The sequence below is a fragment of the Diceros bicornis genome, chromosome 31 (assembly GCF_020826845.1).
Source record: "Diceros bicornis minor isolate mBicDic1 chromosome 31, mDicBic1.mat.cur, whole genome shotgun sequence".
NCBI classification, from domain to species: domain Eukaryota; kingdom Metazoa; phylum Chordata; class Mammalia; order Perissodactyla; family Rhinocerotidae; genus Diceros; species Diceros bicornis.
In genome coordinates, this window is record NC_080770.1 from 3,059,456 (window position 1) to 3,087,092 (window position 27,637).

At 51.9% G+C, this 27,637-nt stretch overlaps 1 protein-coding gene across 4 annotated transcripts in view; it reads right to left on the reverse strand.

The window, feature by feature from the left end:
* The window catches only part of NADSYN1 (NAD synthetase 1), a 41,565-nt gene that overhangs the window by 8,984 nt on the left and 4,944 nt on the right, over positions 1 to 27,637 (reverse strand). For 3 of the 4 annotated variants that reach the window (XM_058526167.1, XM_058526168.1, XM_058526170.1), the window contains exons 4-16: positions 23,076 to 23,129; positions 22,550 to 22,639; positions 15,245 to 15,296; positions 12,142 to 12,230; positions 11,845 to 11,962; positions 10,873 to 11,004; positions 7,504 to 7,578; positions 6,466 to 6,590; positions 5,913 to 5,961; positions 5,331 to 5,433; positions 4,695 to 4,863; positions 3,225 to 3,360; positions 2,068 to 2,174 (exon numbers count right to left, since the gene is read on the reverse strand). In XM_058526167.1, the coding sequence (XP_058382150.1) occupies positions 2,068 to 2,174; positions 3,225 to 3,360; positions 4,695 to 4,863; positions 5,331 to 5,433; positions 5,913 to 5,961; positions 6,466 to 6,590; positions 7,504 to 7,578; positions 10,873 to 11,004; positions 11,845 to 11,962; positions 12,142 to 12,230; positions 15,245 to 15,296; positions 22,550 to 22,639; positions 23,076 to 23,129 (1,299 nt within the window). The remainder of the gene's footprint in view (positions 1 to 2,067; positions 2,175 to 3,224; positions 3,361 to 4,694; positions 4,864 to 5,330; positions 5,434 to 5,912; positions 5,962 to 6,465; positions 6,591 to 7,503; positions 7,579 to 10,872; positions 11,005 to 11,844; positions 11,963 to 12,141; positions 12,231 to 15,244; positions 15,297 to 22,549; positions 22,640 to 23,075; positions 23,130 to 27,637) is intronic. The other variant, XM_058526169.1, reaches the window with a different exon arrangement.

A 27,637-nucleotide genomic window follows, 5' to 3' on the forward strand; every position in this document is an offset into this window, starting at 1 on the left:
GAAGAAGTCATTGTTCCGGACTAAAGGTTCGTGTCCCCCCAAAATTCATATGTTGATGACCCGACCCCCAGTGTGACTGTATTTGGAAATGGGGTCTTTAGGAGCTCATTAAGGTCAAATGAGGTGATAAGAGTGGGTCCTAATCCAACAGGACGGGTGTCCTTATAAGAAGAGGAACAGAACTCTCTCACTCCCTGCCATGTGAGGACAGAGTGAGAAGGCAGCCGTCTGCAAGTCAGGAAGACAGTCCTCACCAGGAACCCATCAGCCAGCACCTGGATCTCGGACTTCCAGCCTCCAGAACCGTGAGCTATAAACGTGTTGTTTCAGCCGCCCAGTGTGTGCTGTTTGTGTCGGGACCCGAGCTGACTGCAAGTCACGTAACAGGGATTTTCATCAATTTCCACAAGTGGGCCGGGCTGCCCTCTTGCACACGCATCATTGATTCTCCCTCTCCATTTCCGCTTTCACCAGCATAAGGAATGCTCTAAGGCCTCCCATCTTCAAATCCTCTCTTAGCCCCACACTCTTGTGCGGGAATCCGTCAGGATTGTCTCCACTCCCCCTCCTGTTCTCTCAAGAGCCTTCTCCCGCCAGGTTCCTGCCGTGGCCCGTCCAGTAAAACTGTCCGTGCAAGGTGCCCCCCCAATCTTCAGTCTGCAAAACCCCATGGCCAACCCCCCATCCTCCCCACACCTGATCAATAACCACCATGAGCGCCCCTCCTCCTGGAAGGAGCCTCTCTGCTCGACTCGGGCGCGCCACTTGCTCCTGGTGTCACTCCACCTGGCTGGCTGCTTCTCCTCCTGTCTGGAAGCTCCCTACCCGGCCCCCAGCTTCCTAGGACGGGGGTGTCTCAGGGCACAGTCCTTGGAGCCCCCCTTTCCCTGTGGACAGTCCCACGGTGACCCCAGCCGGTCTCGCAGCTTTGAATGGCATTTCACTATGCTGAGGGCTCCCTGATGTGTTTCATCCCTGAACTCCAGAACCCTCGAGCAACTGCCTACCTCACGTCTCCACTTCATCTTCTGGAAAGTGCCTCAAACTCAGCATTCCCCAAACCGAGCTCCTGATCTCCCCAGCTCTTCCTGCCGTCCCCCACATCTGGTCACAGGCAAGTCCATCCTTTCAGTGGCTCTGGCCCCAAACTCACTCCACATCTGGTCCATCAGCAGCTCCTGCTGATTCTCTCTTTCATGCCCAAGAATGACAGAAGCCACCCACTCCTTGCCACCCCCCATCCCCCCCAGGCCGCCCTCTGTAGGCTATGTGAACAGGATGGACAGGAGGTGGGGCCTGGGGTGAACAGATAAAGTTTTTGAAATTTCTCAGCTAACAAGGAGCAACTTTTTTTTTTTTTGGTGAGGAAGATCAGCCCTGGGCTAACATCCAATGCCGGTCCTCCTCTTTTTGCTGAGGAAGATTGGCGCTGGGCTAACATCCATGCCCATCTTCCTCTACTTCATATGGGACGCTGCCACAGCATGGCTTGACAAGCGGTGCGTCGGTGCGCGCCCGGGATCCGAACCTGCGAACCCCAGGCCACCAAAGTGGAGCGCGCACACTTAACCGCTGTGCCACCCGGCCGGCCCCGGAACCATTTTTTTAACAAGGGAGCAATATGAGAAAAGGTATTTCCAGCCCACATCAAAAATGAACTCTCTGGTTTGGAGATGAAAACTGGATAGAGATGAATGAGCTCAGATGCAGTGGAATCACCAGGAGAAAGAGACGAGCCTGAACATGCGGGGCGGGGGTGGAAGGCGGATTTGTGGAGAGGCCCCATAAAGCAAGACCTAAGAGCGAGGAGCCGCTGGGCAGGGCTGGGGGCGGGGGAGCCGGTGGGAAACAGTCCTGACCATCTCCACACTCGGTCACGGTGAAATTCTGGAGAAACGACGTTGCCATGGGAGCCAAATGTGCCCTAAGAGGCGGGATGACGTGACTCCCCACCACGTCTCTGACAGGCTGCGACAATCAGGGAGACGCCGTGGAATCACTGCCCCCGGGAGTGCTCGCCCACAGAGATTCGGGGTGTTCAGGAGCCCCCCGCCGGGCCAGACTCACCTCTCATCCACGTTGGCGGATCCGAGCACCAGCAGGCCACCTTGAGCTCCCCGGGACCAGAGACTCAGCTGAGCGAAAAGATAGGCGACGACCATCCTAATTCGAGCCTGGACGACAGGAGGGGACACGTTACCCTGTGCGGGGCACAAGTGTGGGGGACACGCATACCAGCACCACGTACCCGTCCATCACAGCTAAAAGAGAGGATTCTCCCCAAGCAAGCTCTGGAAAAGAGGCAGGTTACAGTAATTTAGGAGCTTTCTAGTGTCCAGAGAGAGTCCAGGAGTCCTGTGCCCCTCTCGGGTTGGCCCCGTCTCCCTGGCACTCGTGTGTGCTCAGTGGCGGCCATGGCAGAGATGGAAGGACGGGAGCCAGGAGGCCCAGAGAGCCTGGACTGGGCTGCAAAGGCAGTCGGGGCGGAATCTTGGCCACCTCGCTCCGTTCCCTGCACCACAGGCGCATCTGGAGGAGGGAAGGCCACCCACGCCGAGCAGAAAAGAGACAGAGATGCAGAGCCGAGCCGCTGGGGCCCAGGGCCCCACTGTCCCTGCACCAGCTGCCCAGCGTCCAGCTCCCCTGCTGCAGCCCAGGAGCTGGGGCAGTGTCTGAGCCCTCCCCGAAGATGCGGAAACCCACACAGTCGCACACACGCACACTTGTGCACACTCATGCCTCACTCTCACAAACTCTCACACTAATGCACACACTCTCACCCATGCGTACAAACTCATAGACACTCACTAATACACATGCATGCACGCACACTCCTTTACATGCTCATCTCACACCTACACACGCACTCTTACACGCATACACTTGTGCACACTCATTCACACTCCCATCTTACTCTCATAAACTTTCACACTCACACACATATAAACTGTCATGCTCACACATACTTTCACCTGCACTCATGCACACTCTCAGACACCCTCTTATTCTCGCACACTTACACATTCACGTGCACACACTATCACACTTTTACACACACACACTTGTACACTCTCTCACACACTCACTTAGACCCCTAGTCTTGTCCACAGGCTGCATGATAAGTGTCTCTAGTGAGGCACACAGGCTGCTGCCCCAGCACTGGCCATCCCCAGGGTCCCCTGCAGCCCCCCACATGGTGACAATGGCCAGGTTGGGAGGCACACCTGTACGTTCTGCAGTGCCAGGTTTTCCCTGCTGCTTCCTCCATGGACGGCAAACAGAGGGCGCTTCCCTGTCACCAGGCTGAAGATGCCCACGACGGCCTTCACGGCTGGATCAATGTTGAGACCAATGTGGTGGCTGGAAGGAGAAGGGGTGTGCGTGGAGAGGCAGCGTGTGTGTGCGTGTGTGTTACGTAAAACACATATAACACACAATTTACCATTTTTTTGTGTGTGTGTGAGGAAGATCAGCCCTGAGCTAACATCCATGCTAATCCTCCTCTTTTTGCTGAGGAAGACCAGCTCTGAGCTAACATCTATTGCCAATCCTCCTTTTTGTTTCCCCCCCGCAAAGCCCCAGTAGATAGTTGTATGTCATAGTTGCACATCCTTCTAGTTGCTGTATGTGGGACGTGGCCTCAGCATGGCCAGAGAAGCGGTGCGTCAGTGTGTGCCCGGGATCCGAACCCCGGGCTGCCAGTAGTGGAGCGCGCGCACTTAACCGCTAAGCCACGGGGCCGGCCCACAATTCACCATTTTAAAGTGCACAGTTCAGTGGCATTTAGTGCATTCATAGCGTTATGCAACCATCACCTCTATCTAGTTCCAGAACATTCTCATCCCCCAAAAGGAAATTCTGTACCCATTAGCAGCCACTCCCCATTCTCTCCTCCCCCAGCCCATAACAACCACTAATCCACTTTCTGTTTGGATTTGCCTATTCTGGACATTTTATAGAACTGGAATTATATAATATGTGCTCCCTTTGCGTCCAGCTTCTTTCACGGAGCGTCGTGCTCTCGAGGTTTATCCGTGTCGTAGCCTGTGTCAGTGCTTCACCTCTTATGGCTGCTACATGCACAGACCACATTCTGTGGATCCATTCATCTGCTGATGGACGTGTGGGTTGTCTCCACCTTCTGGCTATTGTGAATAATGCTGCTGTGAACCTGGGTGTGTACAAATCTCTGCTTGAGTCCCTGCGTTCAATGCCTTTGGATCTATACCTAGGAGCAGAATTGCTGGGGGTGGGCAGCTGAGCTCAGCACACAAGATGGGCAGCTCCTCGTGTTTTCCTAAGCGGCAGAATAAACGGAACACTCTGAACGGACCTATGTCTCCCCTCTCTGGAGAGATCCCCTCTCTCCAGCTTCCTCAGGTACAGAGAACCGACCGGGTGGAAGAGGGCAGTGGGGTAGGTCACACCACAAGCCCCCTCCCAAGACCTGCTGAGTGGCCTCCGTGTGATCCCACAGGGGAGCAGGAAGGAGAGGTGGAAACCTCAGACACAGCTGGGTTTTGGGGTGGAATTGATAGTTTCCCTACAATCTGGCTCAAACCAAGAGAGAGCAGAAACCTGCTCGATTCCTGGATGCACATTTAACCACAAATGCCGTCCCAGGTGGAATTTCCGGTGGCTCTGATCCCTGTCACAGCTGCCCGCCCAGGCCCAACACCAGCGCCCAACTTTACCTCCCAACCTGCTGGGCCAGCTCTTTGGCCCTGTCGCATGTCTCCCGGGAGGAGTTCTCGCTGGCCATGTAGCAGGTGGTTAGGACGCGTCCGCAGAGCTCTCGGGGGTCCTGGGGGGTGTAGCTTGTTTGGTTCACGATGGCCCGGACGTCAGCCAGCACTTCCTGATCTGAAAACCACCGGGACAGACGGGCATCGGCCGCTGGCTGTGCGCGAGGTACCTGGATAACTTAATCCCTCTCCATCGCCTGCTGTCTTGTCAGATAAGCATCATCATCCTCGTGTTCTGGTTGTATACGCTACAGGAATGTTCACCGTCAGAGCACACGGTGGCAGGATCTGAACCTGGGTTTGCCTGACCCCAAAGCCCGTGTTCTTTCCTTTGGGCCACGCTGCCGACAGGGAGCAGCAGGCACCTGTGGCTCGAGGGACATGGCCACATTGGCCCCAAGTCCTGGGAAGGGACTTGAATGACCTTGCTGCCCCCAGGCCCCAGGACTTGGTCATGACGTTATGACATCCGAGCAGGTCCGCAACGCCCCCTTCACCCCTGGTGCCCATGATCTGGAATTTTCCTCCACCCCTCCCGCAGGCAGCCCAGTGGCTGACCCCCTCGGGCCGATGGCTGTCACCTACTTCCGTTCTTCACAGCCTCGCAGACCTGGCGGCACATGGAGTAGACAAGACAGGCAGTGGCTGCGCTATCCACCCCGCCACTGAGGGGCAGGAAAAACCCCGCCTGAAACGGGCCAACCAAACACGGGGTGAGCGGCGCCTCGGAGAAGCAACGTGCCCAACGATGAACCCAGGTCCACCCGCAGACCTTAATGACGCTCCACAAAAATGCTCGTGGGCGTCCAAGCTCTCACCGGGGGAGGGAAAGAATGGCCTGCACATTCCAAAATGGATTTTCTAGAGGGAAAGACGACCTTTCACTGCGGAGACTATCTAAGGCACGTGAATTACAGACGTGCACGGTCACAAAACCAGCAGCAGGTGGTGGGTCTGGAACTCTGAAGGTCACCGGACAGGGGTCCCAGCAGGACTCCAAGGATGGAGCCAGCCTCGGTGCGCCCTTTGGCTTCTAAGCTCTCGTTCCATTCACACATGTTTTTTGTTGGTTGCATTAAAAAAACAATCACTCGCCTGCCATAGAAGCAAATGCAAACCAACCGGCAGAACGAGCAGAGTGAGCTGGCGAGACCAGGGGAATCTTACCTGTCGGCTACGTCTTAAAAAATCCCAGAGCCAGCAGGCAGGTCCAAGGCTGGGGAACAACGGGAAGCGTGAGGTTAGGGACCAGCTCACCTGGGGCAGGTGCAAGGGGGAAGCAGCGGCAGGAGAACCACCCGCCACGGCTGGGCGCTCACGATCCACCATCTCTGTTTTAAGCACCTCATGTGAATTAGTGCATCTTAAGTCTGAAAGCAGCCCTGGCAGGTGGGCACTATCGTTGGCCCCGTTTTGAAATGGGAAAACTGAGACATAGAAAGGATGAGACAGGGCCTTTGTGCCAGAGGTCCCTGCACAAGGAATGGCAGAGCTGGGAGGGGATGCCAGGCGGTCTGGCTGCAGTGCTCACACCCTCAACCCTGGCCAAGTGCAGGCTCCTGCTGCTCAGCGGCTACTGCAGCAGCTTCTGACAACCGGCCACCAGCGCTGGCTCCGGGCTGCCACCCAGCGCGGCCGCTGCAGACTGACATGGCAGCGGGGACGAGGGAGTGGCTCACAGAGCGACAGGACCCCTCCCTGCCTACGAGGGGCTGCCCACCTGATCTCCTCAGCAGGACTGTGGTATTTCCACTCGACGGGCTCAGACAGCGGCAATAGCACGTCCTCGCGGCACGAGAGGGCGAAGTCCACCTTCACTCGGGGGTAGGGGCTCACCCTGCTGGCCTGTGATGGAGATTTAGGACGGGAGGACATCCCTCAGTACCAGAACCCTTGCAGGCTCCTGAGACCCACAGAGGAGCAGGACTGTGCCAGCCAGCAGGAGACGCACATTGAAACCACAGTGGGATCCCCCACACCCACCAGGACGGCTAGAATCAGAAGGACAGACGGTAACTAGTGCTGGTGGGATGTGGAGAAATCAGAACCCTCGGATGTACGTCACTGGTGGGATAAGATGTAAGACGGTGCAGCTGCTGTGGAAAAGTCTGGCAGTTCCTCCAAAGATTAAAACATAGCATAACCATATGACACAGCAATTCCATTCCCAGCTGTGCACCCAAGAGAAATGGAAACGTATGTCCACACGAACACCTGTGCGTATGTTCACGGCAGCATTATTCGTCACAGGCAAAAAGTGGAAACATTCTAAACATCCATCAACAGACGAACGGATAAATAAAACGCAGTCTATCCATTCAGTGGAATATTATTTGACAATAAAAATGAAGGACTGACACAGGCTACAACGTGGATGACCCTGGAGGACACGATGCTCAGCGAAAGAGGCCAGACACAGAGGACCCCATACTGTATGATTCCATTTAAATGAAATGTCCCAGAACAGGCAAATCCATAGAGTCAGAAAGCAGATTAGTGCTTGCCAGGGCCTGGGGGAGGGGAATGGGGCGTGACGGCTAAAGGGCACACGTTTCTTTTTGGGGTGATGCAAATGTTCTAACCTGGATTGTGGTGAGGGCTGCATAACTCCATGAATGTGCTAAAAACCACCGAATCATGGGCTTAAATCAGCGAACTGTGTGGTATGAGAATGATGTCTCAATAGAGCCTGTTATTAAAAAAAAAAGTTTCCAGGTCTCTGATGAGCATCCTACAGGGTGTCAACTAGGGCACTTACCGCCAGGTTTCGAGACGAAATCTCCGCCCTGTAGCTTCTGACATCCTCCAAATCCAAGGTGGCGGTGAGGACTTCCTGCAGAAGGGGGTGTCAAAGAGACAGTGTGATTTTCTTTTTTCACTCACACGTGTAATCTGACCACTTTAAAAGCTGTGCCAAATTGCACGCGGATGAGTCCCGCCTTCTAAGGCAGGGACTGGGGACCCGTGGATTCCTAGGGGCCCAGGGAGAGGGGCAGCTGGTGGGGTTGCAGTTCAACACCCTTCCTCCTTGTTGCTGCCACCATAATCTCTGCTGAATTAAGACACTTGCCAGTGATCTGTTAATCACAGCACAGGACCCAATCTTGTCAACAAATGTCAGCTGGGGGCTTCTGAGAAAGCTGCTCTCTTCTTAGACAGCTGGGGATCAAGGGCCCCTTTTCTGCCTTTGAATGTGGCTGTGTGGAGATGGGATTGCTGGAGCTGGTGCAGCCATCCTGTGACCAGGAGGAGAGGCAACTTGAGAATGTAGCCAATGCAAAGGAAGGCCGAGCTGGAGACTGGCAGAGAGGTGGAGCCAGAGCTCTGGCAATCCATGCCAGGGTACTGGCTGGACATGCTGCCTATGCTACAGGAGGTGACCTTCCCTGCCTTTGACCCCAGCGGAGGTGGGGGTTCTGCCACTTGCAACATACAGAAAAGAAAAACATTTTAACTCATACATGCCATTCCTTTCTTTATGAAATAAAATTCCTAATCAAACTACGTTACTAGAATATTGTCTCACACGTGCAAGTGTGGGATAGCAAGAACTGCTTCTGCACACCACGGGGGACACAGGACGGCCGGGCTCGTGGACAGCTGCCTTTGTCAACGCGGGGCCTAACTCACGCTGGAAACGTCTGAAGAGAGAGGGAACAGGGAGCTCATGCGTCCTCTGCTTCTCCTGTCATTTCCCGAAGTGAGGGGCCGCCAAAGCTGCCACGCTTCTGGTGTGACAAAGCCCACAAAGTGAGAAGCCATGAGAAATGAAAGGCCCCTGGAGGGTGTGAGTCTTGTCATGAGAAGACGGCCCGTTCCACTTCTCCCCAAACCAGGTGAGCTTCAACACCCACGCCGACTGAGGCCCCCGACGCGCCAGGAAGCCCGTGAGATCAAGAAGACCCGAAGGAGCGTGTGCCCGAGGAAAGGGTGACGGGTCTGTCCCCAGAACAGAGGGGAACAGAAGGGGCGACTCAGTGAAATGAGTTCGTGCGCCATAAAATTCCTTCTGGTTGTTTTGGGCAAATCACGGAGGAAGGGGCAGAACGGCACGGCCCTCGGCCTGGGGACAGTGATGCCCTCTCTACCCCTGACACTCAGACAAAATCAGGGAATTCTCACTGGGAAGCCGCCTCTGGGGAAGGTGGGCAACGGTCCTCAGATTTCAATATGACAGAGATTCACCGGGTGTGGATCCCTGGAAGTCCGTTTCAGGGGGCCTGGGGGGCCGGGAACCTGCAGGGACCTGCACACCTGCCCTTCCTGGTGCAGGTGGCCCCCCACCCACCTGCCAGTCAACGCTACCCCCAAGGTGCCTGCAGCTTTGACGTCCAGCCATTGCCTCAACCAGAGCAACCGGGACGGAAAGACAACTGAGCACTCTCTCGGAACAGAGGAATACACCTGCATGAACCTGATCTTTCCCTGCAACCGCCTTCCGTCTCTATGATGGTTAATACTGGACAACTGGGGGTCTCGGGGGACACTGTCACTCGGAAAGCAGAGCCTGGGAGACAACAGCAGGACTTTCACAGGCAGACAGAGTGTCCCTGCTGCTGGAGGCAAGACTGCAGACCCTCGCCTTCCCTCCAGGCAAGAAAACACGGTGGAATTCTTTGCGAGGTTCCTTGCACTCAGCCGTGTTGAAACCGATGTTTGGTTTCAGAACTACTTCCTTGCCGACAACGTGGCTGCGGAAGGTATCAACCGAAACCTCACTGCTGTGGATGAGAGGAAACGAAGCAACAGAGATGACGACAGAGGGCCTGGGCGAGTTCACTGTTCTGTGACGCAGGCTGCCCCGCTCCAGCACGGCCTGCAAACTCGTCTCTTCTGCTACCACCTGCCTCTGCGAACCGGCATTTCCAACCCTCGTGCCCTGAAGAACAAGAGCTGAGGCGGCTGCATCCAAGACAAGCTGGGCTGTTCCAGGTGAGGGAGCTCCGTGACCCTGGACTGACTACGTGAGCCACGGAACAGTGATTCGCGCTCATGCCGACTTCCAGGCACAACTAAAAGCTACTTTTTGTTATATTTGCACAACTGGAATTTATTCCCATTTTTGGCAAGAACAGCTATTTTCTTTCTTTTTGGCTTAAAAAGAAACAAAAGTGAGAGCGACGTAATTCTCTACCACGACTTTTCACCTGTTGTCTATTTTCTGTGAAGGAAACTACTGTCTAGCAGGATAAAATTCATTACAAGGAAACACTGTGCACCTAGGTTAACACAGATCTGCAGGAGAACCTGTGTAGCTCTCACCAGCTTCTAAAGGAACGTGTGGCCCCAGTGAGGTTGTGACCCCCTTCCCGGGGGACTCAGCCTGCCAGCGAGGCTGCAGGTTTGACTCTCAGCCTGCCCTTGCTGTCCTCTCCCTCTGCCCCCTCTTACATCCCTGCGTGCCCTCAGGACACAGTGACCCTTCTTCCGGAATGCACTTCACACCTCTCCTGGACAGAGGTGGCCCGGCCCCCACGCGGCCGGCCATCAACGTGCTTGGTGAGACCAGAGAGACCCCCAGAATGGGGCCTTCCCACTGGAGAAGTATGGGGGTCTCCATCCTGCTTCCCAGCATTCAGGGGCAGGGTGGTGTAAGGCCTACAGTGAACGTGCGCTACCTTGACATCTGGGGAAGACCAGGAGGGTCCAAAGGGCCTCAGGGCACGCTCCCCGCCTCTCTCTGCTCCCGTGGGTAAGGTCCCCTGGCCTAACCACCCTCCTCATCGCGGGGACCAGGCACGGTGCCTCCTTACTTCCGAGTGGTGGCTTCAGGTCCCTGCCAGCCGTGGAATTATTCAAACAAGCCCATCATCCTCCTGGTGGCAGGGGGTCACCCCATCTCCTCCTGCCACAGCCCCTGCTTGTTCACTCCGCTCCCAGCTGCAACCTCAGGCTGACCCCGCCATGGCCTGGTGTCCTCCTCCCCAAGGCGGTGCGTGTGTGACTGATAAACTGCTGTGGGTCTCATCCCCCCAGGGTCGGGTGCCGCGTGTCGTGTGTGGGCCATCTCCGTAAACGCGGGGTGGGGATTCCTCCCTCACCAACGAGGCGAAGAGAAAATGCTCAAAATAGGCCGGACACCCCACGGGCCCCGAGACAACCCGGTTATTGGGGAGACACGCATTACCACGTCGTCCAGAGAGAACTGGGACCCCTGAGCAAACACGCTGCCGTTCATGGCGATCATGGCACAGCCATCGTAGTACAGCCGGTCCCCGTCACAGCCCTTCTGATTGGCCAGCAGGTAAATCCCACCGTTCTGGAAAAGGCAGAGCCACGCACAGCGCTGTCAGCTGTGGTCCGTCCCCTCCGCCTTCCACCCGCCCAAACACAGGCAGCTCGGCTGAGCCGGCTCACGCGGTCTTCACACCCCCCATCCATGGGGTCATAATCAGCGCCCCCTACATGGACAGTGCCGGCGGACGGGGAATGCCATGCAGCAGGACTTCCTTGGCCTTCCGAGGCACCAGGCATCACCTGAAACGTCTGATTTTGCCTCGTGACAACTCTACGGGGCAGGCGCTGTTGTCTCCATCGGACAGGAGGAGAGATGGGGTTCAGAGAGGACGAAACCCCCAGTGACGAAGCCGAGATGCACACCCAGCTCAGCTGAATGCGCACCCGTCCCATGAACGACTGAGCACCACGACCCTCGCCGTGTCACACGCCCAACGAGAGTGACAAACTCATGGCGATCCTTCCGTTCCGCCATGATGCCAATGGGCAAACGGCACGTCCTGGTGCCCAGTCATCGTGTCCCTTGTCCCAAAACGCAGTGGAAAGCCCGGGAGCCGGACGGCTGGGGTGTGAGCCCAGCAGCCACTTGACTGCCACGTGCCCAGTGTCCTGCTCTAGAGGGCGGAGATGACACCAGCACCTGCATCTTAGGGTGGTTTCGAGGGTTAATGATGTTGGGCAAGTGCAGCCCCAGAAGAGGGGTCGTGCATGCTTGTCAAGCGCTGGCCGTTAACTACCAGCGGTGAATGTCCACAGTGCTCAGGCCACGTCCCACACTCAGCACTGGGGACCCAGGAAAAGGTAAGACAGACAGAGAGCCCAGTCCGGGGCGCAGGCTCTAGCATCCCAGCCCGACGCCTACCTTGGTGGTGGCCATGGTCACCAGATCCACCCTGGCGTGGGCTTTGCGCAGCACGTGGTGGCTGCCCGAGGCATTGGTGAAGATCTCCACGCCGTCCAGGCCCATGTCCACGTGCGGGCTGCAGGCAGAGGCGGGTGGAGAGAAGTGACCGGCTGTGCTCCCCACCTGCCCTCCCGGCCCGCGAGATCCCCGGGCATCTCCACGGTCCGAGGCCACGACTCCAGGACGCCTGCAATCCCCACCCTGCCGGCTGGCCGTGCGAGGACGGGGTCTGACGGCACGAGGGGCGGGGCTGACCTGTGGGGCGTCCAGAGCTCCTCGCAGATCTCGCTCCCGATGCAGGTGTCCCAGGTCGCCAGCACTGCATCCCCAAAAGGCACGGTTTCCTGCAGTCGGAGGAAGAGAGCACATGACACTCTCTCCTGGCCATCCCCCGTCTGGGCTGCGTTCTGACCCAGGACCCCCGACGTGACCAGGAAGACTTCCATGAAGGTTCCCGTTCTGTCTCAAGCCCTACATGAGTCCTTCCTCAGCGTGGAGCATGCCCAGCCCAGGTGGCCCGGTGCCAGCTGGCATCTCCTCTGCCGACCCTGAAGGGCCTCCGGTCAACACTCATTAGCCCGGAGCCACACCTCTGAGCCACCAGGAAGCTGACTGGCTGCCCCAAACCGTCACTCAGCTCTCAAAGTTTCCACTGGCACAAATCACCATCATCGTCCTAGGTATTAATGGTGACAGCTCTCACTTATCCAGGGTCACCCTGCCAGGCACAGCAGGTGCTAAGCACTTGTACACCGTCTACACTCCTGATGGTTTCACCACGGAGCATTCCCAGCCCTACGTCAGAAATGACCTAACTCAGCCTTACAATAAGTTCAAGAAACCTGACAAACACCACCCTGCTCCTGAGTGGCAGGGCCAGAAGCAGAATGCAAGTCCTCCTCTGAGAGCCACACTCATAAACCCCGGGTGCTGGGAGCTCTTGGCAGGGACAGAGCGTCCCGGGGGCTGCTGACAGGTCTAATGTGGCACCGAGAACAATGTGTGCTGACGGGGTAAGGCAGGCACGGACGGGCTGACTTCCACCAAGACATCTCCGGTATGTGCTGGCTCGCCAAGCCTCGCCGCCTCTGCGCGCCAAAGTTACATTGTGGCATTGCTGTGCTCGGCCTAGAAATCATCCCGGGGGGCCACGACGCGTCCCCGAGTTCCTGCTCGGGTTCCCTGATGCTCGTGTGTGTGAGTTCAACTCCCTGTATCACCAAGGGCAAGAACTAAGGTGCATGCCCACGCCTTTCTTCCTCGATGCCTCCTGCCACAGACAAAGTCATTGTCCACCTGTGGCATCATGCACAGCCCTGAGCACAGGCCCCTGCACTGGCCATGATGGGACCACCGCGCCCCCTGCTGCCTGGCGCCTCGCAAACCTGACCCCACAGGCAGGTCGGGAAGCCTGACCACATTTCGCTGTGAGAAGACCAGGGCTCAGCGCACAGGAGGGTAAAGAAAGGGTCTAGAACGGTGCTCCGGGACTGACCCTGGGCCTGGATTGTCCGGATGTAGTAGTTACCGGGCTGTCGACGCTTGAAACGTCTTGAAAACGTCCCTGAACTTTCACCCACATTCACCCAGGGGGCCAATTTGTGCAACCTGGCCCCCACCCCGAACCCCGATCAACTAGACCAAGCAGAATCCTTCACACTGCAGACTGCACCCCGACATCGGGTCAGTGGACCACCACTGGCATGGTTTTTAGGCTATGACAGGATTGGTAAGGAGAGAGGAGAACGAAAATGGGGTGCACCTCCCGGTAGGAGGATTGCCTGACGTGTTTGTCTCTCACACACACACACACATACAGGCTGTGTTCTGGGTCATGACGATTTTAAAATGTGCTCACTGCTGCAGTTCATGGTCAGAAAGGTTTCCAGGTCACGTGGGAGGTGACCAGACCTGGCTGAGAGTCCCCTCCCAGATCTCAGCCTGCCAGTCCCTGACTGCCAACGCGGAAGGCAGCGAGCCCACGGAGGCCCCTCGGAGGGCTTCCCCCAGAATCAGAACCAGCAGCAGCGACTTCATCTGGTGCCTGGACGGAGACGACCTCAGCCCAAGGTCCCAGGGCAGCCACTGTCCGCCAGGGAAGTGAGGGGCAGAGAGAGACCCACAATGGCAAAGAGGAAAATGATGGCAAAGAGCTGGGGCCTGGTGGGAATCAGGGAAGGGGCGGACCCCACCCCCCCTCCCCCCGCTCAGGGTTATCCCAGGTCCAGCTGCGTCCCCGCCGACCCACTCTATTGGAGAGATTCAGTATATCCTACGAGCTGCCCTGAGTCAATAACTAGGGGTGCAGAGAATTTGGTGTGACGGACTGAACTGCGTTCTACTCAAATTCACATGTTAAAGACCTGACTCCACACATCTCAGAATGTGACCTTATGTGGAGTCGGGGCCTTCAAAGAGGTGATTAAGGTAAAATGAGGTCACTAGGGTGGGACCTGATCCAATCTGACTGGTGGCCTTATAAGAAGAGATCAGGACACACACACACACAGAGGGACGACCATGTGAGGACACAGGGAGAAGACGGCCGTCTACACGCCAAGGAGAGAGGCTGCAGGAGGAACCAGCCCTTCCCACACCTGGATCTCGGACGTCCAGCGTCAGGACTGGGAGACAATAAATCCGGTGGTTTAAGCGACCCCACCTGTGGTGTTTGTTACAGCATTCTGAGCAAATTAATACACATGGCAACCAAGACGAGAATTGAGGCAGGAGCCAGAGAAGTCAGAGGTCCCCCAAATACCCGCTTTGTGCCCCCAGCTCCCAACCACCCACAGGAAGTGGACTGAGTGGGATTCCAGCTACCCCACCCCAGCAGCTCCCAGGAGGAGGAGGATGGACGAGGCCCCGAGTGAAGGCTGCAAGATCAAAGGCCCACAGGCCTGTCCAGCCAGGTTCAGATGACATGACGAGGCAGATTTCTGACGCTGGGTTTTCACAGAACAAACAGGAGCCACATGAAGTCTCCCATGAGTTTTATAATTAGAAAAACCCCAAACTCGGCTTCCTGGGCAGTCCCTAGGCCCCAGTCCCTGCAGAAAACAGCCCGCTGAGGGGGCAGGAGGCCCCTCAACCATGCTCCCCACACACACTCCCCACCAGCGTGAGCTGGAGGGCAGGAGGCGGGAACACGAAGAACATCAGGGATGCACGAGGAAGGACGTGCTCACAGAGGTCCAGTGCCCGAGACGCCCCCACTTGTCACAGAAATCCCTGTTTTCCACGTACACCAGCTGAGGCGGTTTCTGTCACTGTGAACCGAAGGGCCCCCCCACACGGTCCGCCATTAGCCTAGAATACTGACATTTGGCTGAAAAATGAATTTTATTCCGAGTCTCACCTGCTTTGTCAGGTCCTGGATCATCCGGGGGAGAAAATATTCCTCTGTTTGCCTGGAAAGGAAAACACGACAGATCTGAGAAGGACCATCTCAGAAAAAAATGAAGAACAGCACCCAAGTTTAAACAAAACTCAAACCGAGAGCTCTGAACTGTCTAGTACTGACACGTGCTATAAACTCTCAGTTTAACCTAAAAAGAAGAGCATAAGGTGAACTGATGAAGCGGCTGTGCATTCTACCATGGGACACCACGGCGCTCTGGGCTCTCCTGTCATCCATCGGCTTCTGCTCGCAGCGAGGGACAGCGTTTCCGAGAGGCGCGTCACGGCGATTATCCGAAAAGAAGTCACGTTTCCCCATGGGGAAATCCAGGTGGAATTCCTGATCAAAATTTCTGAATCAGGGGCCGGCCCGGTGGCGCAAGCGGTTAAGTGCGCGCGCTCCGCTGCGGCGGCCCGGGGTTCGCTGGTTCGGATCCTGGGCGCGCACCGACGCACTGCTTGGCAAGCCATGCTGTGGCGGCGTCCCATATAAAGTGGAGGAAGATGGGCACGGATGTGAGCCCAGGGCCGTCTTCCTCAGCAAAAAAAAGAGGAGGATTGGTGGATGTTAGCACAGGGCTGATCTCCTCAAAAAAAAAAAAAAAAAATTTCTGAATCAGAAAGATCACCCTGCATTAACCCAACACACAATTACAAACCCATATCGTCACCAACATAAGAAAATCACGTTCCGACATAATAAAATCACGTTCCAAATCTTATAAGATGATGGAAGAATTTAATACGCAACTTCAGTACAAAGCATCTCAAGGTGCCACACTAAAAGGCAGAATTTAAAAAACAGATGGTTCACAAATTTGACCTCAAATAGGCTGTTAGAAGACGCACCATTAAGACATTTAATTAACTTATTTCTTTTTGCTTTCTTGGAATTCACAAGAGCCTTCCAGCATGATTTTAGTTGGTCTCTTACTGAAGTCAATTTTAAAAGCTGAGACGTTAAGAGGATGCCTTCTCTCCTCGCTAAGGTAGGGACCAGGGACACACAGACACCGCGCCGACGCCAGAGCTGCCTTGCCGTCCCACACTGAGCGTTCAATTCACCATCTGTAGGTTTGCTGATGGCAACGTTGCTGCATCAAAATTCATTTCAAAGGTAAGAGCCGTCCAAAGTGTTTCTTCCTTCATTCTCTCCTTCCCCCTCAACTCACCCAAAGATCCATTTGGCCCCAGACCACCTGGACACAGTGTATGTTCAATGTCGCCCTTTCTCACTCTCTGCTTCAAAGCCAGCTACACCTTGTGGGTGGCTAGTGCAGCTCGTCACATGGCACCGGAGAGCCAGAATATCATGAGTAGAAGTCACTACTCTAAAGCTTGTCATTCAAGCTTGCCTCGGGCTGGCCAGACCCATCTCTCCAGCTGTCTCTACACCTGTACCTTTCCTGCTCTGCACAGCTCGTGGTATTCTCTGATTGGGAGTCCCTCCTCGCAGCAAACACCCTCTGGACAAATCCAAGCAGCGTATTCCTGCCAAGAAACCATTTTGGGGCCATGCCAACTACAAGTCTTCTCTGCCCTCCCTGGGAGCTACAAGAGCCCCTGTGACCTGCTTTGCTGTGCTTAGATTTGGGGGTCCATCTAAGAACATAATGAAAATGAGCAGGTTCTCAGATTCAGTCAAGAACTGGGTCTTATTTCTATTTTCCTAAGAGGACCCGCAACAGCGCCTTAAACCTGTGATGTTCTCCTTACTCAAGTGGAGACACCCCTGCACTGTCACCACTTTGGCACAGCTCTCAGAGGGTGAAAATCTCTGTCTGTTTAACTGTTCCAAAATATAAGCGTCTGGTTCCTGAAGCTCAATGTGCCACCCCTCCCACAGGCACAACTACATGGGTAACAGTTGGAAAGGCTTCAACGTGAGACCTACACACACACATTACAAACGGAGAAAGAAGTGAACTAGGTATACAAATACTCTCAAAGACAGTAGAGACAACATAAGCCAATCAAAAATCTCAAAGATGACTGAACAACAGAAGATAAAAAGTGAGCTTGCAAACTATGAAAAGAATTTGAAATATTTGCAGATACCAAAACACATCAGAAGCATCAAAGAGCAGAACAGATGCGACCACAGACCCCGCCTAGAGGACAAACATGGGGAATGAACCCACAAATGAGATCTACACAGATGAAGAGACAGCAGTGGTCAGAGAGAGGATGGAAAATACGGAAGACAGACATGGAGATGGAAGACAGGGCGGGAGCTTGAGGCTGAAGACGGGCTTAGGGAAAGGTCACTGAGCTCAGCGTGGGCCACACAGCCTAGAAGATCAAAGATTTTTTTTCTGGATGAATTATAAAAGGCCCCAGAGAAAAGACATCCAAAGAGAAACTCTGAAGGTGCCATGGTAGAAAGCTCGGCTCCCCAACTGCTCAGCAGAGAGGCTAGGAGGGGCCACGCTGTCCAGTCAGCACACACTTCAGCTGATTTTTCAGAGCTTTATTCCTGAATGTGCACGAAGAGCCAAGAGTCTTCCAGAGATCTGCAGAGCGCCCCATCATCACAGAGACCCAGCCGAACAGAGAAACTAAAGGAATTCAGAAAAAAATGTAGACAATGCAGGGAAAAACCCCAAAAACCTGGTTAATATACTCAGAGGTAAAAGAGGGTACTAAAAAAAGACACTTTATGAAAGAAAACATGAGAAAACAAGGTGTTCTTAGAAATTAAAAATAAGATAGCTAACTTTAAACGTCAGTAGAGAGAGAAAATAAGGTGATGGAATCTTCTAGAAAATGAGAATGAAAAGATAAGAAAATTAGAGAAGATAATTCAGGAAGTCCCATTTCCAATCAAGAGATGTTGCAGAAATAAAAACAGGAGAAAACCACCCAAGAAAGGACACAGAAACACTTCCCCAAACAAACGACCTGAGTCTCCAGGTTCAGGGCTTATGGAGGGCTAACCCGAGAATCAAGAGACCCAGACAAGGTCCGTCAGGATAAACACGTAACACAGCAAAGACAAGGAGAAGCTTCCCCAAGGGCCCAGAGAGAAGAGATCACAGAGAAAGACGAAGACTCCGAATAGTATCAGACTTCTCCCCAACAAGAGAAGCCAAAGGCAATCTTTCCAAAACTGCATTCAAAATGACGAAGAAAAATTATTTTAACCTAGAATTTTTTTTTTTAATTCTGCGAAAGTATTTATCACATGCGAGAGTCAAACAGAGACATCCGCAGGCAGGCAAGGTCTCAAAACTTCACCTTCCTCGAATCGTTGCTTGGAAAGTGTGATATTATTACTGCCCAACGTGGGGCCTTCTGCTCGCCACAAGACATGCCAATAGTCAAGAGGCAAGGCGGCAGGAGAAAAAGGACTTTTTATTACATCTTGCTAGCAAGAGGGAAGATGGCCAACTCATGTCTAAAAGAACCATCTTAAGGGGGCATGAAATCTTACAGCAGTTATATAGGCCCTTGCATTATTGGGGAGGGGGATAGGAATGTTGACCTTCTGGTGTTACAGACTGGGAGTGCCACACCAGATCTTTCAGTTTTCGCTGATGATGGCTATCAGCATAGGTGCTCTGTTCAGGGGTCATCACACTCTTAAGGAACTCAAAAGAACAAAGTTATCATCTTATCCCAGCTGGGAGGCATATGTACAACCAGGGGTCCTAAAATCTACAGAGCAGTTAGATCTCCCACAGGGTGCAGATCCAGCTGGGTTAGTTTGTCAGAGGTCATTCAGAGTTACAATAGAGTTTTTCTTTTCTACAATATGGCTTCCCTTATGTCAACCTTGTCTTGAGCTGGTATCAATATTGTGATTTATAATAAGAAATATATATTTGGTTTTCCTCCCTTTCCTCCCATTCCTGGCACTGAGCTCCGAAAACCTCTGGAATTTCCTGTGAAGAGAGCAATCAAGGTGTCTTTTGTTATGTTAATGAGGTGACTTTTGGAAAGGCCCCTGGGGTCACCTAAGGGGGGTGGGCGGGGGGGGGGGGGGGGCGCATGTCTGAGGAACCAACCAGTGATGAGAGGGTTGGAACTTTCAGTCCACCCTACCCCCCCACTCCAGGGAGGAGAGAGGACTGGAGGTTGAATTAATCACTAACAGACAATGCTTTAGTCAGTCACGGCTATGTAACGAAGCCTCCATAAAAACCCAAAAGGACGAGGTCCAGAGAGCCTCAAGGTTGGTGAACTCGTGGAGATTAGGCGAGGGTGCGCTCAGAAAGCACGGAAGCTCCACATCCCTTCCCCACACCTTGCCCTGGGTGCCTCTTGCATCTGGCTGCTCCTGAGTTACACTATTTTATAATAAACTAGTAATCCAGTGAGTAAAATGTTTCTCTGAGCTCCGTGAGCTGCTCTAGTAAATTAATGGAACTCAAGGTGGGGGTCGTGGTAACCTCCGATCTATAACCAGTCGGTCAGAATTACAAGTTGATAAATAAGTGACAAGCAATAGGATATACTGGAGTGTACAAGGAAGCCATTTGGGTTAAAACTAATTCAGCCTGACCTTGTTTTTCCAAAAGTTCCTGATGTGGCGTGTTGAGTATGCATTGCACATCTGCTTTAAACATTCACTGTGTCCCAAAGACAAGAATGATGCCCTTAAAGATAGGGATGCAGCTTCCCCCCATATCAGTATTTCTTTAAGGATAAGCATCTCTTCCAGGGAACTAAGGATTAATTACCAACCTGCTGTGCTCACCTTGTGACCACTGACCTGCTAACCACTGATCTGCTGACAGCTAAGCATCTCATGACGACTGTAAAAGGGACATTCCTATCATATGTGAAGTACGCTCTTTGTTCCAAGACGGCGTATAACCGCTCTGTACACCCCACTTCTTCAGTGCCCTTCTTTCCAAAGGCCCCAGGCTAGTTCTCAGATCTGGCTCATCATACACTCACCTCAATTTTGATTTATAGATTGATTATGGATTATTTGTGTCAACAAGGTGACAGCCTGGATGCAACTGGCGTCTGAAGTGGGCAGAGGGGTTGTCTTGTAGGACTGAGCCTTAACCTGTGGGACCCTCTTAACCTGTGGGATCTGACGCTCTCTCCAGGACAACAGTGTCAGAACTGAGTTAATTGCTTGGTGGTGGAGAACGGTAGAAAGGTACTGGAAGCTGTGTTCCAGCAAATGAGTGACTGACAAAGAAAGACAGTCAATCCCGGAGGCTGATCAAACCCAGGGGAGAGGGCAGAGGAGTCCTAGGGAACTGGGACGGGAAGGGGATGACAGCTGCTCGGCAGGCCCGGGGACAGACTGGGGCAGGAGGGCGGGACTGACCGTCTGCCCTGTGGGATGGGAGGAGTGTCAGTGAGTCAGTGTAGACACCAGAGACAGAGGGCAAGGAGAACGTGAAGTGTCGTTGACTCTGGCAGGAGGAAGGGCAAACTTCGCAGACTCAGAAAACAGCCTGAGGTGTGATGTAACCAGAAAACCTAGCATGTCCATATTAGGAAGGGGCAGTGGACAGAGACTGGAGGTGGGGGCTGTGTGTGCTCAATCCTGTTCTTCCAGAGAAGGAAGCCACAATATGGCAACAGATGCATGTTATTTAGAAATATGGAAGCAAAACTCAGAAGTTAGGGGAGAAGGGCGAAAAATGGAGAACGGCGGCTCCAGGGGAGCAGGGCTCGGAGACGGGTAGGGGGCACAGTGGGGGGGGGGGTTGTTTTGTTAGCAAGCTTATGGAATTATCTAGGACTTTTAAAACCGCATTATTATATAAAAGAGCAAACTATTTGTACCATACAAAGGACAAACTACTGGGTGAATTTCAAAAGCCTCACATTAAGCAAAAGAAACCAGTTAAGAAAGAATGTACACATATGACTCCATTTGTATAAAATCTAAGAAAAGACAAAACTAATCCTGGGGGAGGGGATCCACTGGCAAGGGGCAGAGAGGACTTTGGGGTGATGGAAATGTCTCTTCTTCAGGGTGGTGATCGCACAAAGGCACACGTTTGTCAAAAACAAAACACTAAAATCTGCATATTTTATTGCATGTTATTTATACCTCAATAAAAATTTAAAAGTATTTGATACATCATTCCTAAGTTTTAAAGAGAATTGTAGCCATATTGTTATTTGATACATCATCCCTACAATAAAGTGTTCAGAGCACAGGAAAATTTTTTTAATTTTTTTTTTAAAAACTAGCATAATACTGGAACCTAAATCTGGAAAAGAGAGGAAAATTCTGAATAGATATTAGCAAACTGAAACAAAGTGTAAGGTACTGCATCCATCTGGAGTTTATTCTAGACACACAGAGATTTACTCTATATTCATCTCAACGTTGCTAAGATATTTGACAAATTCAACATCCATTCTCAATTAATTTTAAAACCCCAAAGTAAAAATACTTAGAGATGGATATAAATCTGAAACCAAACGCAAAAACAGGAAAAGGTTTCCAGGTAAAGTCAGGAAAAAGACAAAAACGCCGATTATCAGAGACGTTTGTTCTAGAAATTATCTAGAATGTTGCTCTAGAAATGCTGGCCAACAAAAGTTGTTAGGAAAATGAACTGAGATGTCAATATCGAAAAGGGGAAGTAAAATTAGTGGTATCTTATATAATTTCTACTTGGGAAAAAAAACGAAGAAAATCAATAGAATAACTCCCAGAGAGAGAATACGGTAAGGGAATACAGTAAGGCGGTCCATTTCAAAAGCAACAAGCAAAAATGTAAAGCTTTCCAACACAAAACGATTAACCATTTAAAAACATAACGTGAAAGATTCCATTCACAATAGCAGCAACAATGAACAGGAACAACTGTCACAAGAATACAGGGCAGGGCTTCTCACCCAGGGATGATGTTGCCCCCAGGGGACATTTCGAGAAGCCTGGAGACATTTTTGGTTGTCACGGATCTCACTGGGGAGGCCAGGGGTGCTGCTCCACACCCTTCCATGCACAGGACAGCCCCCTACAAGGATGATCCAGCCCCAAAGCAGCTGGGCTGGAGCTAAGAAACCCTGATACACAGGATCACACAAGATGTAAGTGATACTGCACTTAAAATGACTGGTGATGGGTGACTGACGAGTGAGAGTTTTATGTGATCTGTGATACACTGGCTATAATTTAACTGGCAGCATCAAAATAGCCCTATCCAAATGACAGGTACCAGGAGGCAGGGACTATGCCTTGAATTCTTGTGTACCCCCCACCATCTGCACCAAGGTGACATACAGCAAAGATGCTTCATAAACACTCAAGGAGTGGTCACACCTCATGACCGTGACTCACCGAGTCCTGGACCACGGGGTGAACCAGCGCAGCTCTCGGTAGTTGCCTTCATTTGCCAAGGCCATTTTGGGTCTGATGAGCAGGATCCTCCTACAGGTAGGGGAACAAGACTGCTTCTGAGACAAACGGGCCCGGGAACAAGGAGCAGCCCGCGGGGCCGTCCAGCGCTGACGGTCGACGATGCTAGAGTGGCTCAGACCCAGCAGGTGTGCACTGTGTGGTCAGCTGATGTCCAGGGTCTGCGAGGGGACATTACAAGCCCACCCTCCCTCGACTGACCTCTTGGCAACAGGACCGTGTGTCCCCAACCCCCCAGCCCCTTTCTAAGACCTGAAGGTGTCAGTGGTGGCAGGGACCAGGAGCAGTGCCACTTGAGTCGCATCGGCCCTCTCTAAGGACCTGGTATTTCTGGAAGAGACCTCCCAGCACACGGCTCCCAGGGACCATGTCCCAGGACACGAGCACAAGTGTCCACGGTCCCCCAGAGCCTGGCACACTGGTCACTCTGCTCCTGGAGGCCACCTACCTGTTGAGAAATATCACCCTGCAATTGTAGCGGACGTTCCGGTGCATCACGGGCCTGCAGAGAGAGGGACACACACACTTGTCTGCAAACAGCACAATCGTGCCTCTATTTCAGTGCCTCCTCGGGTCCTTTAAGAGGATCAGAGGGCTCCTCTGTAGCTTCCTCAAATCAAAGTTAACAACAAGCCGAAACGTTCCATTTCTGCCACGGCATAGACTCTAAAACGGGACAGAATCTCCTAAAATGAGCACAAAGTCATTCCCTGCTCAGCGTTCTTCCCTCTCCTCCCGGAATGTTCTCAGACCTTCCAGTGGCTGCCTTCCTCCTTTGCTCACGTCCTGCCACCGTGTCATCTCTCCATCCCCTACTGGCCCCCTACACTAGCCCCTGCGCCTTCCCAGTCCTCCTTCAGAGCACCCCTCCTGACCTGAGCCCCTTCTAGAATGCAGGCTGCGGGGCAGCAGCAATTGGCCTGGGCACTGCTGGTTCCACAGGCCCAGGCGCTAACGGATCCGCTCACCGCTCTGTTAAAAGTGTGGGCTTTCAAGTCAGGTGGCCGGGGGTCCAATCCCAGCTTTGCACTGGCCAAGTCACGCTGACCTTGGTTCTTCCTCCCAATGGGGATGAAAGGGCAGGACGCAACGGGGCCACCACCCCCCTCAGACACAGAAAGCCACATGAACCACTCACATCATTACAGTTTCTATTCCTCACCGGAGCCAAACCAAAACACGCTGTGTTCACATCATACGAAACGTGTACAGAGCAGGAGGTAAACATGTATTTTAAATAAAACAGAGACTCACAGTGAATATCTGATCTCTAACTGGAGTCAGCCTCTCTAACAAGTAAAAAGCACTACAAAAATTTAAAGCTTAAAACATAACCAAAATGAAATAGCAAACGACGTACAAGGAAAAGTATTTTTACCCTATGTGGGAACAGGCTGACATCTGTGGGAGGAGGTCACGGAGAGAACGTGACCACCAGCTGACCCTCCAGCTGGGTCCCAGGCAACCGGAGGCTCCTCACCCCCGCCCCTGTCCTTGGAATGTGTGTTCTGCTTGTCTTCCCCGTGCTAGAAGATGCCCAAAGGGCACAGCCTTGAGATAGTGATGTGTTGTTGAGACTATCTGGACAGTAGACGTGACTGTACCCAGGTAAGGCCTTTCTGTCAACTTTTAGGATGCTGGCACGCAGATGCAGAGACCTACTCATCTTGCATTCGCCCAAGACAAGCCTCCTACGTAAGTCCCCTGCCTTATTAAACCTGCCACCTGCCAATCTGGGGTGGCCTGCCTCTTTCTGTAACAGCTAGACCTTAAGTTAGCATGAGGGAAGCCATCTTGGGGAAAGAAAGCAATATTGTAACTATGACCCTGACTCACTAGTTTCTAAGAAGGCACTCTGGCCTGCATGCAGCCTCAATGCTTAAGCACCTCTTGCTTTTGCAAAATACATGCTCTGCTAGTTCTGTGACTCTTGCTTACGTATATCTCCCAGCTGTGATAAGACGATAACCTTGCTCTCTGAGTCCAGGAACACGACGACCTCCAGAAAGAAAAACTCTGCATTGGTACCCGTCACGGATGACAGAAGAAAGAGAGAATGAGGTGCCTTGAAGTTCGTCACACTGGATGATCCATATCCCTAAACCCCCTCCTTCCCTATCCATTTCCCCTATATGAATGCCTCAAGATTCTGTATCGTTTTAAGACGGTTTTTTAGGACACTTGTCTGTCATCTTCCGATTACGCTAGCTGATCGTATAAACTTTCCTTTCTCAACCACTGGCTTGTTTGCAATTAATTGGGACTGGATTGCAGCAAGCAGAACGAGCCCCTTTTTGCTCGGTTACTATTTCTTCCATCGCTCTTTGCCTTCCATCTATGGGAGCCAGTTGGCAAACCAACAGTATCTTTCATAGTTAAAGAACTCTTAAATTAGACACAAACACTTCAATTATAGGCAAAAGAACAAGGCAACAGTGCCACAAATGACCAACAAACAGAAAAAGTGTTCAACTCCGTAAGTAATGAAAGCAAATAAATAAGATAGTTTTTTTTTTTTTTTTTAACTATCCATCACTCTAAGATTTTCTTTACTTTGTTTGTAAGAGCTAGCCCTCGTGATCAGAGCTAAGGGTAACGTGCCTCCAACCACAGAGGCCTGGAACGTGACTGGGTGCCTTTTTCCTGGAGGATAACTTGGAAAGACAATTCCAGGTGGCAGATATCAATGACATCACGATATAATTGTTGTTTTGTTCAATGGAAATTACAGATCCAGATAAACGCTACATTTCAGAAGAAAAATATCTTCAAATATGATTGCTAACACTTTAAGGGTGAAAACTAGAAAAATAAAAATGGGATTATAAATTCAAAGCCAGCAGAGAAAAGTGGAGCAAAGAAAACAAAACAAAACAAAAAAAGACAATAAAAGAAAGAAAACCGGATGACTAGGAAACTTAATAAAGTGATCAGAATCAGTTCATCTGGTGGGCTGAATAATGGCCCCCCAGTGCTGTCCACGTCCTAATTCCTGGAACTTTACATGGCAAAAGGGACTTTGTAGATGTGATAACTAAGTTACAGATCTCACGATGGGAAGAGTATCCTGGACTATCCGGGGCCGCCCAATATAATCATAAGGGTCCTTATACGAAGAAAGAGGGGGAGTCAGAGAAGGAGATGTGCCGATGGAAGCAGGGGTGGAGTGACGCGTTGCTGGCTTTGAACGTGGAGGAAGGGGCCACAAGCCAAGGAATGCAGCAGCCTCCAGAAGCTGGGAAAAGCAGGAAACAGATTCTCCTCCAAGAGCCTCCAGAGGGAACCAGCCTTGCTGACTCATTTTAGACAGTGACCTCTGGAAACAAAAGACAAACGACGTGTGTTTTGTATTTGTGGTAATTTGTCACAGTAGCGACAGGAAATGAACACAGTCTGCATATCATGAATCATCATAAATGGGAACAAGTTGGATGAAAAAGCCCATCAACGGGCTGCTGAAGAGAGACGCTACCAAGCAGGCGTCACAGCGAGGCTGAAAACGAAGTGGGAGAACACGCGAGAGGCAGATGCTGAGAAAAAGACGGCAACGGTGGCAGTATTCACATCAGACACGACAGAACTCAAGAAGTAAACAGAAACAACACACGAGTCCATCAGTGGGCTTTGGTTTTGCCCAGTATGGATCAGACACACACTAGAATAGCACCGGGCTAGAGTCCTACCCATATGACCTGCACCTATGCAACCTACACGACACGGACCTTCACCACACGAACCTACACCACATGGAACCTATTATCTATGGAACCTATACCATATACACCTACACCTATGTACCTATACCTATGCAACCTACACATGGACCTACACCATATATACCCACACTTACGTGCTTACACCTACAGAACCTACACCATATGGACCTTTACCATATGGAACTTCACCACCTGAACCTACACCATATGGAACCCACACGTATGGAACCTACACCATATGCACCTACACCTATGTGCTTATACCTATAGAACCTACACCATATGGACCTATACCATATATACCTACACCTGTGTGCTTAGACCGATAGAACCTACACCATATGGACCCACACCACATGGACCTTCACCACATGAACCTACACCATATGGAACCCACACCTATAGGAACCTATACCATATATACCTACACCTATGGAACCTACACCATATGGATCTACACCTATGGACCTACACCACATGGACCTTCACCACATGAACCTACACCACATGGACCTTCACCACATGAACCTACACCATATGGAACCTACACCTATGGAACCTATACCATATATACCTACATCTATGTACCTACACCACATGGACCTACACCATATGGAACCTACATCTATGGAACCTATACCATATATACGTACACCTATGTACCTACACCTACGGAACCTACACCTACACCGTATGGACCTTTACCTATAGAACCTACACCATATGGACCTACGTCTATATACCTACACCTATGGAACCTACACCATATGGACCTACACCTATAAAACCTACACCATATGGATCTACACCTATGGAACCTACATCATATGGACTTACAGCTATATACCTATACCCATGGAACCTATACCATATGGACCTACACCCATGAAACCTACACCATATGGATCTACGTCTATGAAACCTACACCATAAAGATCTACACCTATGGAACCTACACTATATGGACCTACACCATATGGATCTACACCTATGGAACCTACATCATATGGATCTATACCTATATACCTACATCTATGAAATCTATACCATATGGACCTATACCTATGGATCATACATCTGTGGAACCTACACTATATACTCCTACACCTACAGAACCTAGACCTATGGATCTACACCTATAGAACCTACACCAAATGGACCTACACCTAAGGAACCTATACCTATAGATCTATATCTATGGAGCCTACACCATATGGACCTACACCTATGGATCTATACCTATGGAACCTACACCATATGGACCTACACCTACGGAACCTACACCTATGGATCT